At 39.0% G+C, this 13,735-nt stretch overlaps 1 protein-coding gene and 1 pseudogene across 1 annotated transcript; one reads left to right on the top strand and one right to left on the bottom strand.

The window, feature by feature from the left end:
- Positions 1-7,880: 7,880 nt before the first annotated feature.
- On the bottom strand, positions 7,881-9,425 carry LOC129669315 (germ cell-less protein-like 1). Its single transcript, XM_055597484.1, has one exon. The coding sequence runs from the start codon at positions 9,423-9,425 to the stop codon at positions 7,881-7,883; it is 1,545 nt and encodes a 514-aa protein (XP_055453459.1).
- Positions 9,426-9,529: 104 nt separating this feature from the next.
- Positions 9,530-13,340, top strand: LOC129669314 (cytochrome b-c1 complex subunit Rieske, mitochondrial-like; annotated as a pseudogene).
- The last annotated feature ends 395 nt before the right edge of the window (positions 13,341-13,735 follow it).

Here is a 13,735-nt window from a genome sequence, read left to right as displayed (position 1 = left end):
AACAAAAAAAAACACTAAACTACCTATCATCTTCTATGAGCAATAGAAGGTATATATATATGATGAGTACATACATCTGATAGAAGCTAAGGTAACTATAATAACTATAATGTCCCAAATTAACCTGTAAGCCCCATCTTCTCAGGAACCAGGAAACTTCCTACAATGCTAAAAACTGTAGTTCTTGGAAAATAACAAAACCTCATAGAAAACTATGGTGGTCTATAGGTTTACCCTTAGAAGTCCCTAGAACATGTGGCTGGAGACTATTCCAGTTGGGAAGTTCTATGATTAGTTCTGACCAAAGTCCATCTGTTGGTCAGTATTTAACATTTAACAGAGCTTGCTTTAAATCGGCCCAAAATGGTGGAGTTGATTTTTCTGTTGAATCTCGGAATGAACACAACATACAAAAGAGTCTCCTGAAAACTCATGCTTATTGTGACAGTGTTCACAATATAAATATTTGTGGAGTGATGTTTAATTTTTAACAAATTTTCCAAACTCAATTAATTCCATTTGTTATTAATGATTAATGCAATAAATTTTGCAGTAATTTATTGAAAGTTGTTGTGTTTTTTTTCCTATTTAATATAGAAAACTGTAAAATAAATGGAGGAAATCAATTGATGTAATATTACATAGCAGAACATTCTATTTTAAAATAGTAGTGCATAACTAAAATAAAATACAGGATGCACTCACGATACAACATAATATATTATCAAGTTTGAGGATAAACAGTAAATAACAGGGCTTGCATTGAAAACAGTATATTCATCTCACTGAGTAGAATTTCTTCTACTGAAATAGATTATGTAGTCTATCAGGAAACTAAAATAAAATGTCTTACTTTTTAAAAGTAGTGACGCTCTTACCTTGATTCATTTTTGAAATAAGCTCTTAAGGTATTTAAAATACCACATAAATATAAGTATTTTCAAATGTGAAATTAAAATATATTGTTAGCCCCCCCTTTTTAAGATTTCTCCAAAAACTGTAGTAACTTTTAACTTACTTTTGCTAGATTATACCCAAAAGAATTCTACTGTGGGTGTGGCTTTGCTACCTAGGCAAGGTACCCAGGACTTAGCTCTAGTCCTCAGGCAGCCAAGGCTGGGCCCTGGAAAATAAACATTTTGATTATTGTAAAATACTGCATGCACATCTGATATATCATTAAGCATTTTTTTTCAATAAGCTATAAACTGTGTCTGAGTGGTCATCTCTGGTGAGCTCCCTGTAATGCTAGACCACTCTGCACGTACAAGTAAAAGTTTATTTAGGAAACAAACTACTAGGTTGCCTCACAAAGTAGAGGACAGCAACTGGTGGGAAAAGCCTTACCAGCTTTCTTGGGAAGATGATAATGATAGCAGTGGTGGAGGCAGAACAGTCTAGGCATTAACATGGGGACTTTGATCTGTTCCCAGCTGTTTGAGTTAATCAGGAATTAGATACCCTTTTGGGAGGTAGTTAACCATTGGGGCCAGATAAAGGATGTAGTGGCTTTTCTGGTAAACAGAAACCCACCTTGTGAGATCTCTGAACAATGCTGAGTTCAGTTTTCTGTTTACCTAATAACAATCCTTCTGTTTACTTAGAGTCTTGCCTTGGTTTATAAATAGGCCATTATCATAGGAAACTGTCAGCAGTAATACCATTTTAGGGGCCCGCTTTATACCTAACAGGCAGGCAGGGACAGCCTAATGCACAAATAGAGATAAATACACATTTTAAAAGGCAGGCTGACAAGGACATATTGAAAAGGTGCAGACTGACACAGGTAGAACTTGGTATAGAATCCAAGAAACAGGAAATAGAAAAACAGACACAGGAAGAGACAGACAGGAGTAACAGGAGTGACAGGCAGTGTGCAAATGGTTAAACACAGAAAGAATGAAAGACACAGAGACTCAGAAAGAAAAAGAAAGCAAGAGAGACAGTGCAGAGATAAATCAACAGAAATAACAGCATGTTAGGCATATAAGTGATATCATTTTGTATAACTTGAAAACCATTTTGTGTGACTTGGATAATGTTAAAAAGTCAGCCACAAGGCAACTCTGCTATGAGCCAGCCATGACGCTGCTCAAAGCCAAGCTTTAGGCAGGCTCTGATATGCTAATGAATCAGCCCCAACTTATGCTGGAATATTAATGAATTGGCCTTATGCTAAGGACTCTGCTACCACAAAACTCTCTCTAGACTATACAAAAGCTAGAACTTTGAAGAGGATTCCAAGATAGCATGGCTATGCTCCTGAGACACAGCATCTCAAGTCTCTACTGATTCCCACCAGCAAGGGGACTTTGAAAATTGCTACTCTGTGACATTGGCTACAGTAACCACTGAATTTCCAAAACTGTAATTGAGTTCACAAATGCCTACCTGTCAGTACTAGTGGCTGGCTGCCACTCTCAAGGACCTTCTGGGGTTTCCAACAGTGCCTTCCTTCCTGTCTGTTATAGTAGAAAGACCTTCCATTGGACACTGGTTGAGCTTGCTTTAGCAGTACCCTCATCAAAGAGGGTTCCCCAGGGGAAGCCTGCAGTATTTCCTGGCTGTTTCTTCCCTGCTCACTAGGTGGAATGCCAATTTACATAAGATTACAGCATGGCATTGTAAGAAATGTTTGTATGAATAAATTAAGCATATACAAAAGGCAGAACCTCCTGTAGACATACTAATTGCTGAATGCTTCACAGTCTACTAGTTGTGCTCTCTGCACAGCATGATCCAGAAGTAGAAACAGAGATCATGAAAGTCAGACAAGATTCTGATACTTCGATTCTTATGTGTGTAATAAAATTTTTTTCCTGTCACAGAAGGACACAGAGTCAGACAGACAGACACCTGCCACACACACACACACACACACACACACACACACACACACACACACACCAAGAAAACAGACAGAAATGTGAAAATAGACATGGTAGCACAGACAGAAAGTATCTGTCAGGTACAAAGGAAACTCCAATTCCCTAAACTCCAAAAGGTAGTTCAAATATCCAGAAATGATCACAAGCTGAACTATAGGGGGATGGTGGTTAGACAAAAGCCAGCATTTCTTGAGAACTTGTAAAACTACTTCCCGTCTACCAAATGAAATCATCTCCCTTACCTCTGGCAAAAGGGACATATGGTTCTCCAATCAGCATGCCTGTGGTGCCTATCAGCATATCTAGGTCCATATTAGCCTCCTGCATTCCTCAGTTCCTACCTAAAAGTACCTGTTCTATATCTCAAAGCCTCTAGGCCAGTCTCCTGGCCCTTCCCTCCCTGAAGCTACCCACCCTTCTTATAACCCAGCTTACTATGCTCTCTCTGTTCCTGCTCTTGCTACTTTCACTATGCTTTCTTTATCCTCTAGCCCTGGCTGTTCTCCAAGTAGCCCTGGCCATGTTCAGTCTGCTGGCAACATTCAGTCTACTTTCTCTATCTGCTCGGGACTCTTCCACCTTCCTCTGGCTGCTCTCTCACATCTACAATAAAACCTTCCCATACCATGGAGCACTCCTGTCATAAATTTATCCAGTGTTAAAAATAGACTGAGAAGATAGATAAGTTAGATACAAAGCTATACTAAGGTAGACCTGGATATAGACCTAACAGACAGAAAAGTGTTAGGTCTCAGGACGCCTATATGTCTAGAAATGAGCTTAAGCTGTACTGTAGGATTAGGGGTTTCCAGTCTAAAAAAAAAAAGTTTGCGTAAGCTGTAAAGGTGTAGATAAGTGAATTAAGGTTTGTGAATGCAAATTGTTAAGTTCTGAGAAAGTGATTTTAGGTATGTTAACAATGAGACTCAAAGATTATACATATAATGTTAAGATGTCAAAGTTCAGAATTGTAACATATTAATCAATAGAGTTCTGATAGATCTAGCCTTGATAAAAACACTGCCTACAATTATTCTAGTTACAGGTGCAAAACTTTAACTTTCTTTTTTTCCCCTAAATATGGACTTAAAAGTGCTATTCATTGTAATGAGAACATCTCTGAACAGAGGGAAAAGTATTCATGCTTTTAACCCAGAACCAACTTTTGGATCCTGAAACTCTTCCCCTTTGGTCTCTTTCCTGCCAAGATATTTGTCTTACTACAAGTAAAATTTTATGGTTCTATTATATTGATAACTTTTAAAGTTTTTAACTACTCCACCTGTTTATAGATACTTATTAGCAGCTTTTCTACAGTGAAGATTTCAGTGCACATTATAGACATGTATCATTTTAATACCTTCTTCCCTTAGTCTATCTCTAACCTAGCAGATTCTCACTCAGCTGACAGATAACCATCAAACTTCTCTAAAATAGCCTGCACTTCACCAGCCTCAAGTGGTTGTTATAGAACCTGTGATCCTTGGACTTGCTGAACACTAATGTAAACCAGCCCAGCCAATGTGACAATTCCCTGTCTTTTCATCTCTTCAGGCTGGGCCAGTAACAAGATGCTTCTGATGACTAGTCTCCATCCTTCCTGCCCAAGCCTTTGACTGACATTCCAGCCTCTCTGGGCCCCTATTAGGACCCCACCCAGTGTTGAAGCAGTCAACAATTACATAATTCTTTATCATCAACCAAAGGCTCTGGAATGTCAGGTTTCAAGCTGTCCCATAGATAGGTCTCAGGTAGTTCATGTGTCTAGAAATTACCTCAAGCTGGATGATAGGGGGATTTCTTGTGGTTAGGTAAAAACCAGAAAACAGTTCCCACTGGCCAAAGGAGTCCTTTCCCTTACCTCTAGAAGAAGGGACATATGGCTATTTGTGGCATTTATCAGCATATCAAAGTCCACACTATCATCCAGGCCCTTCCCATCCCCCGGCAATTTTTCATCCTTATAAACATCATTTGTCCAACCTCAACTATTTTCCCCATAGCTTCATTTTATATATATTTTAGTTTACATTTTTTATTATTGTTTTAGCATAAAAATATGATGCTTCCTTATAGCATTTTCTTATATATTTAATTTTGGTTTCTCCCACCTTTAACTCACTGTGCTCTTCCATCCCCTGAGCTCACCCCTTTTCTGCACGATTTTGCCCCTATCATTTCCCTTTCTAATTTCTTATCACCCCTCCCTTGCCATACGACCCAGCTATAATACTCCTGAGTATATTCCCAAAGAACTCTACCTCCCATCACAGAGATACTTGCACATCAATGTTTATTGCTTTTTTTTCCTACAACAGTACAGAAATTAAATCAAACAGCATCCTTCGACAGATAAATAGATAAGGTAAATGTAGTACATAATGAATTTTTAGTCTCCTATAAAGTAAAAAAAAGTTATAAAATATGGAGTAAAATGAACAAAACCAAAAATAAATATATTAACCCAGGCAACTGAGGCTCATAAAGAAAAACAAATGCATCACTCTTTCATATGTGTATCCTAGGTTCAAACTCAGGCTCATAAAGACAAACAAATACATCACTCTCTTTCATATGTGTTATCCTAGGTTCTAACTGTTGTATATCTGTATTTGTGTGGAAGTGCCTAGAGACCTAGAAACTAGAAAGGGGCTCACAACTTCATTAAAATGAACAGAGTTTTGTTGTTTGCAGCTAGCTAGGTATATAGAACGTAAACACTTCAGGAGATAAACACTAAATTAAAAGCCAACAAGAAAGGGTACTCCATGGATACCCTCATTTAGCCATTCATTAGTGGAATGCAGGCTAGTATGCAAGCTTGGTATTGCAAAGTCTTTTAATCTTCTTAATGAGAAAAGAGAATGAATAAAGTAATTTCTTCCCAAAGAGCAAAGGTTTTAATTTAATTAGGAAGAGAAATATAAACCCAGAAAACTCTTTTTCATCTAAGTAAAACTTTTAAAATGTTGGTTATTTTATTCTTTCAGCTTGTATTAGTTTTTACACTCTTTCTGAGTATATACTTATTTGTACGGATTCTTAAACTGAGCTCAATTATTTATTCATAAATGTCAATCAATGAGAAGTAGAATGACTGATAAGATGTAAAGTGGTGATAGTTTTCAAATTAGTAGTAATCATAAAACAGGTTTAAATTGTGACTAGCAGTTCTCTCCATTTCAGCAATAATACTTTCTACTTACTCTCAGATTACTAAACAGCCCTTTATCCTACTTCAAAATACAAAGCACTTCTGATTATAATTCTTAGCCTTTCCATTCCAAAGATTATGTTACTATTCTTACTCTTAAAATGAACATATTTTCCAAATACAGTATTTTTTAGGGCTTGGTGTTGAATACAGATCCACACACTCACCATGAAACCACTCTACAAGTTGTTACACCTGCAATCCAAATATAACTTTAACAGAAAAAATTTCTGAAGCTCAATGGTACATGCATACTTGCAAACATTTAAACTTTAGTTAATGAATACAACTAGGTAATGAAACTGCTTCCGTGCATCATACTCCAAATATAGTGCTATAAATTTTGAAATGTCTAACTAATACTACCATGTTCTTAGTTTTGAGAACAATCAACATCAAAATTACATTTGTAATACATGTTTTGTTTTGTTTTTTTCTTAAATAGAAAACTTGAAAACTAAGTGCCACTAGGCACGTTGATGCATGCCTGTAATCCCAGTACTTGGGGAGGCAGAAGCAGGTGGATCTCTCTGAGTTTGAGGCCAGACTGTTCTACAAAAATAAGTCTAGGATAGCCAAAGCTACAGAGAAAAACCCTGTCTCCAAACAAACAAACAAACAAAAAATAATACAAAGAGAAAAAAAAAGTAAACTAAGTACTCTGAAAACTAAGTGCTATACTCAGAGGGAGGAAAGGAGGGATAGAGGAACAAGTTGATATGGGGGGAGGGGGCGCCACTTTTCTGAGGGGAAAGGGAGAGGGGAAGAGGGAAGGGGGAGGGGAGGCTGAAAAGAGAGGAGGGAGGGGAACTCTTGGGATGTAGAGTAAATAAACTTAAATATTTTTTTTAAAAGAATGAAACTGACCAGGATAGGGCAGTTATAAATATAACTGAAAAATAAGAAAAAAAAGGAAAAAAAAAGAAAAAAAAATAAAAAAATAAAAAAATAAAAAAAATAAATATAACTGAAAAAGAAGTCAAAGTATTTCTTTAAACGTTAACTTAATCAAACAAGAAATGCATTTTTTAAAATGTTTCACTAAGAAGTAGGTTAAGTTAGCTCACAGTTTGCTTCATCAGTTTTTCCAGTCTTCTCAGAAATTCTGTAGATACTGATAGACGGTAATCCAGAATAAGTTGCCACAGTAACTGTGAAATTATGTTTTGGCAGTTTGGTGAGCTTCTCATATATTCCAAGATATTCTCAAACTTTATGGACTTTCCTTCAACAGTTACTCTTAGGAAGTAGATCATCAGTGATGTCGAAGGAGATCTTCAGTGGTGAAGTAGATCATCAGTGACATCTAAGTAGATCATCAGTGGCAAAGCAGATCATCAGTGATGTTGAAGTAGATCATCAGTGACGTTGAAGTAGATCATCAGTGATGTCAAAGTAGATCATCAGTGGTGAAGTAGATCATCAGTGACATCTAAGTAGATCATCAGTGGCAAAACAGATCATCAGTAATGTCGAAGTAGATCATCAGTGACGTTGAAGTAGATCATCAGTAGTGAAGTAGATCATCAGTGACATCTAAGTAGATCATCAGTGGCAAAGCAGATCATCAGTGATGTCGAAGTAGATCATCAGTGGTGTCAAAGTAGATCATCAGTGACGTTGAAGTAGATCATCAGTGGCAAAGCAGATTATCAGTGATGTCTAAGTAGATCATCAGTGACGTCGAAGTAGATCATCAGTGACAGCCAGGTTGGTTAATTTCACAGAGGCAGGTGGAATCTTCAGGATGTTGCCAACCTTTCGCTTCATGGAAGAGCTTATTTCCTTTGACTTTTGCTAGTGCCACTGCAACTAGCAGTCTCTCCAGGAAGGTATAGGAAGTTACATGACACATACATGGGAAAAGTTATGTCTTGATTTTGTAGGTTCACGACTTCTAGTTCTTGATCCTTTCTCAGAGCAAGAACATGATAGTCTGTGTCCATTCTGAAAATGGCTTTTCCAGTCTCGTCCAATGAGATCACCCGCAGACGGAAGGCAACTTTTCTCTGCCAGAGTAAGCTGACACCAAGGCCACAGGATTTGTTCAGTGCACTTCTACGGAATATAATGCGCTTGTTGGTGTAGCATACTACTAAGTCCCAGCCAAAGTTGAAGCCAGACCAGCTCCAGATGCATTCCTCATCTGTACAGATTTGCCTTCCACACCGCATACTGGTTCCACGATCGTCAGACACACAGACATCCATTGGCCGAAGTTCCCTGGATTGCTCTGCCTGAACAAGTGCTAGCCATTGCTCTTTGTATACAGGCGTCAGCCATGTTGCAGGGATCAGGGCATCTTGGTTGATAATATGTGCTGTAGGCAGGTCACAGACGATGTAGGGAAGCCTCAGCTGTTGGAACACTGGCACAAAGGCTCTCCCCTGATCACAGTCCAGAAAAGTGGCAACATCTGAATCGCCTTTGTACTTGTCAAAGCACAAATCTTCTGCAGGCAATAGTGCTCTTTGGGATCCTGAGCAAGTGGATTCTAGCTGCAGGAACATCCACTTTTTCAGCATAGCATAGACATCCATCTCCACTTCAATCACGAAGAGATCTGAAGAGGCAATGAGCTCTTTCATGAGATCCCGACTGATGTCTAGCAAAAGTTCATCATTTCCCTGGGTCATCAGGTTGTCCAAGAGCCACTGGCGGCAAATAGATCTGATGTCCTGCAGCCCATAATTCTCAGCAGAATAGTAGTACCTGCACACAGTTTCGGTACTGACTGAGGACCTCATTATACGCCCACACCGGTGAATTAAATCATCCAACTGCAGCATATTAGCTGTGGCCAAGATAGCAACAACTCGGCAAGGAGTAATTGTGATTCTTTTACTGTACAAGAAGCCCAAAACTGCATGGAAAGACTCATGGTCAATGTTCTCATCGGGCATCTGTATCTCTATTGTATTCATGTCTGTCTCCTTCCAGGCACCACTGAACATGCTAGCAAAATAGCCTGACCGGCATAGGTAGACCCTGTGCAAGCGCCATTCCTCCTGAAACGCACAGATCTTTACGTCACTGCCTTCACCCCTCAGGAAAAGCGACTCATAAATGATCCTGGCCTCTGACTTCCCACGGGGAACTTTGGCCGATGGTCCCCCTGGACTGCCCTTCCGCTTGTGGCCTGCCCGACGGGAGGTACCTGCGGCCGCTCCGCTAGCCTGCCCTTCTGGGACAACCGCCATTTCACTTGCCTGCCCTTCGCGGACAACTGCAGCTGCGGCTTCCGCTGCCTCCCCATCTCCAGCAGGAGGAAGTTGTGCGGCAGGGTTACCTCTGGACCATATTCGACTGCTTAGCGCTCCCATGGCTTCGTCTGAAGGGTGAAAACCCCGGACTTCCTTATCGGAGGTAGAAGCCAAAGACCGCGCGGCCGAACAGCGAACGCTCGTAACTCCCTCAAGACGTCAAAATGGCGGCCAAAGTGAGCCACGGTGCCTCACCCCCTCACCGCCTCACCGGCAACCCAGCTCCCAGCCGGAGAATGGTTCCCCCTACCTTGGAGGATCACACATTACACCTTAGGCTCCTTCATGGACTGATGGCTCAATCCATACCTTATTGCAGGGACCTCTCTCATTATTTTCATGAACACATGTAGAACTATTCATCTAAAATTTTTAGTGGTGGTTTCTTTATCAGAAATTACATCTTGCTTTTGTCTTTGTCCTCCAAACGACTTCACATACCTTATTAAGTTCTGCAACTGCATCATCATCAGAGAAAGAAAAGCCATTTTTTTTGTGTGTAAAAAAGACAATAATATTTGTCCTATATCTCACTGTATTTTAAAACTGATTTGTTAAAATGTTTCCAGCTAAACAACATTTTAAAACCATCTCACTGTGGATCAAAGTCATCTGTTTGCAGTCCATGCAAATATTTTCCCCAGAAACCTGAACAGTAAATATTAGACAAAATTTTTAGGTACTGGAAAGATAACTAGTCAAAATTTAAATCTGTTGAGCATAATTAAGATCTGGGGCTTACAAGTTAGTAATCTAGGGAATGGCTGCATTCCAAAAGAAAACATTTGCCTTGGTAGGTTTTCTAATTATTTTATGTCTTAGATAATGCATAGTTACACAGATGGAGGGCTGTTTGTCTCTCCTTAATATATTGAACACAGAATCATTTTTCCCTAGTGGACAAACACACTAAATTTACCCTAAAGAAAGACAGAAATTACCAAATTAATACATAAATAGTTTTGGGGAGTAGTTTTTTTTTTCCCCCTAACAGTATAAGTGAAAGTTTGCTTTAAACTTTCCACATTGATATGCTGAGAACCCCAGATTAGAATCCAAAAATTTATTTCACTTCATGTTTTGGCAAAATTTAACAATCAAATTGAAGGCCAAGGAGCAAGTAAGTTTTGAGTAACTGAAAATGTCCTTATTCTTTTTTTTTTTAAATGAAGTGTGATTTTCTTTTCTACTTTTTTTTAAGATTTATTTTTTTTAATTTTTTTTTAAGATTTAGTTTCTTATGTATACAGTGTTCTCCCTGCATGTACACTTGAACCCTAGAAGAGGGCACCATATCTCATTATAGATGGTTGTGAGATGCCACCATGTGGCTGCTGGGAATTGGACCTCTGGAAGAGCAAACAGTGCTCTTGATCTCTGAGCCATCTCTCCAGCCCTATCCTTACTCTTTTGAGATGTATGTATCACATAATGAGTACAAATTACATTGGTGATACTGGCCTGACAAGTTTTTAAAATTGCTTCCTGATGATTTAGGACATAGTTCTCTTTGCTGTAACATTTGCTGTCCAGTCTCTATGTGCTGTAAAAATGCATGCTTAAATGAAGTTCTGATTGGAACAGCCTGTGATGCTGAACCATCTTATTTAGCTGTTTTGAAGTTGTTCTGACTGCAGATTTTTGAGGCAAGAGTTTTTGAGGCAGTCTGTGGCACTGGGCTATTTGTCTTGTCTTCTTTGGTGTCTGATCCTTTTTGTTTTGTTTTTTCCAGATGTTTCACTCATCCAGAAGTATCTGGATTCCTTCATTGGATGCTTTTATTCTCCTGGAAAAATAAAAACAAACAAACAAAAAAACTTGCCCCAACCCTCATTCTGGGGGATCCCCCCCTTTTTTGGCAGGCTATATTTTTCTTTTCTTTTTTTTTTAAGAGAGATTTACTTATTTATTATTTATGTAGCATCCTGCCTGTACGTGTGCCTGCAAGTCAGAAAAGGGCACCAGCTCTCATTATAGGTGGTTGTGAGGCACCATGTGGTTGCTGGGGATTGAACTCAGGACCTTTGGAAGAGTACAGGCTATATCTTTCATTGAGGATTTCTTTCTTTTCTTTTCTTTCTTTCTTTTTTTTTTTTTAGCAATAGAAAAAGTATTATCTCTCAACTGGAATTTTTGAAATCTATTTTGAAATTTTGAAACTAATATACCTTTAAGTGTATTTATTTTTAGATTACAAAGGACATTCATTTTGAATTTCAGCCTACCTTTTGCAAGCAACTTTTAAATTTAAATCACAGTAATTCCTATGTTCCTGGTCTGCCTCCCAAGAGTCAAAGTTGTGCATCATCACCACCACCATGTTCACTATAACTCTAGACTTTAGAAAACAATTAACTTACAGAGATCTGCCCATCTCTGCTGGGATGAAAGGTATGGACTACCACCTCCCTGTTAAAATATTTTAATTGTGTTTTTAATACCAAACAACAAAATATCCTTTTATTTAAGTAGAAAACTCAAAAGCTGATGTCCAAGACAGTGTTGGCCATGTGGCAATCTACAGTTTAACATTCTAACATGGAATTAAGACACATGGTTTAAGAAAAAGCACTTTTCATTTCATGCCATCAAGGCAAGTGTGCCTTTGGTAAACTACTATTTGAAAATATTATTTAAAAAAAAATTTATGCCTAGCTAAATATTTTAAAGGTAGGCAAGTTTGTATGTTTGTTTCTGATACTGAAGGAATGTTAAACTGTGTTTTCCATTGCTAAACTAAATCATGTCCCTATAAATTCATAGCTATATTAGCAACATATGGCTTTAATTTTCCTGTTTGTCCTTCTGGCCCTATACACTTGACCCATCTTCCACTTTGTTTTACCTGAGATGAAATTCTAATCGCTAGAAGCTGAATATTTGCCTCCTGATGAGGCCAATCTGGATGCTAATGTTTTGGTGAAATTATTGTTACATCTGCTCCTGTAAACCTTCAGTTCCAATGCCATTTATTTTTATTTTCAGCCTTGGTATCTGATCATTTATAGCAGTTTGCCAAAATACTTGTTTTGTGGTCTCTCCTGAATTTTTTGTTTTATTTATTGACACTATTCTGTCCAGAGCAATGTTATTTTTAACAACGGGCATTAAATCTGTGGATGAGTTTCTCTGATGCTGACAGAGAATGATTGAATAAAATTTGACATTGGGGAGCAGCTGTTGTCATGTTGTCGATCGCTGCCGCTCAGGCCCTTTAGCTCCTGTTCTGTCGACCAAGTCCCAAGGGGTGGCGGGAGTGCTGCAGCCCCTGCCGCAAGCCGCGGTAACTGCCTCCCCGGAGCCACCTGTTTTGGATGCTAAGCGACCTTTCCTGTGCCAGAGTCGCTGAGTGGCCAGGCTGTGACCCAGCCCTTGGTTGCCACGGTGGGCTTCAATGTTCCTGCTTCTGTTCGGTATTCCCATACAGATGCCCAACTTCTCTGACTACCATCGTGCTGAAGTTCCAGACAGCACAAAGTCTTCTAAAGAGAGCAGCGAGGCTAGAAAAGGCTTCTCTTACTTGGTGACTGCAACTACTACTGTGGGTGTACCCAGTTCGTTTCCAGCATGAGCGCATCTGCTGATGTACTGGCCATGTCAAAGATCGAAATCAAGTTGTCTGATATTCCAGAGGGAAAGAACATGGATTTTAAGTGGAGAGGCAAGCCTCTATTTGTGCGCCACAGAACCAAGAAAGAGATTGACCAGGAAGCTGCAGTTGAAGTGTATCAGTTGAGGGACCCACAGCATGATTTAGAGCGGGTAAAGAAACCTGAGTGGGTTATTCTGGTAGGTGTCTGTACTCATCTTGGCTGTGTACCCATTGCAAACGCAGGAGATTTTGGTGGCTATTATTGCCCCTGCCATGGGTCCCACTACGATGCTTCTGGCAGGATCAGGAAGGGCTCTGCACCTCTCAACCTGGAAGTGCCTACCTATGAGTTCGCTAGTGATGGCATGGTTGTTGTGGGTTAGACACTTGGATTCAAGGCCCAGGTTTCTTTCAGTTTTTATATCTCTTCAAAAGAGTTGAGAGTAAGCTTTGTGTACTTCTAGGTTGGTTGGTTTAAAATATTTAAAATTGTTCATAATGCATTGGTAAACATTACTGTGAGGTAATTGAATTTACTTAATATTATCAAACATTAGCATAATAAAACCACTGTTGAACATTTTAAAAAAATTGACATTGGGGCCTTTGGGAGACACCCTTGGGCATTTCCTGATGGAAAAGGGTTACCTTGCCTGTTCCTTGTTGATCTGAATTCATTAGTTCCTTTTGCATACTCCAGAAAGTTGGGGCCTTCTTTTTTAATTATCTCTAGAAAAAACAAAGAAACAAACAAACAAACAAACGAAAAGATATTGTT

The sequence above is a fragment of the Psammomys obesus genome, unplaced genomic scaffold (genome assembly GCF_907164565.1).
Source record: "Psammomys obesus unplaced genomic scaffold, mPsaObe1.curated_primary_1811, whole genome shotgun sequence".
Classification (NCBI taxonomy): domain Eukaryota; kingdom Metazoa; phylum Chordata; class Mammalia; order Rodentia; family Muridae; genus Psammomys; species Psammomys obesus.
The sequence above is the reverse complement of the archived record's forward strand: the minus strand, read 5'-3'. Positions and strand labels throughout refer to the sequence as shown.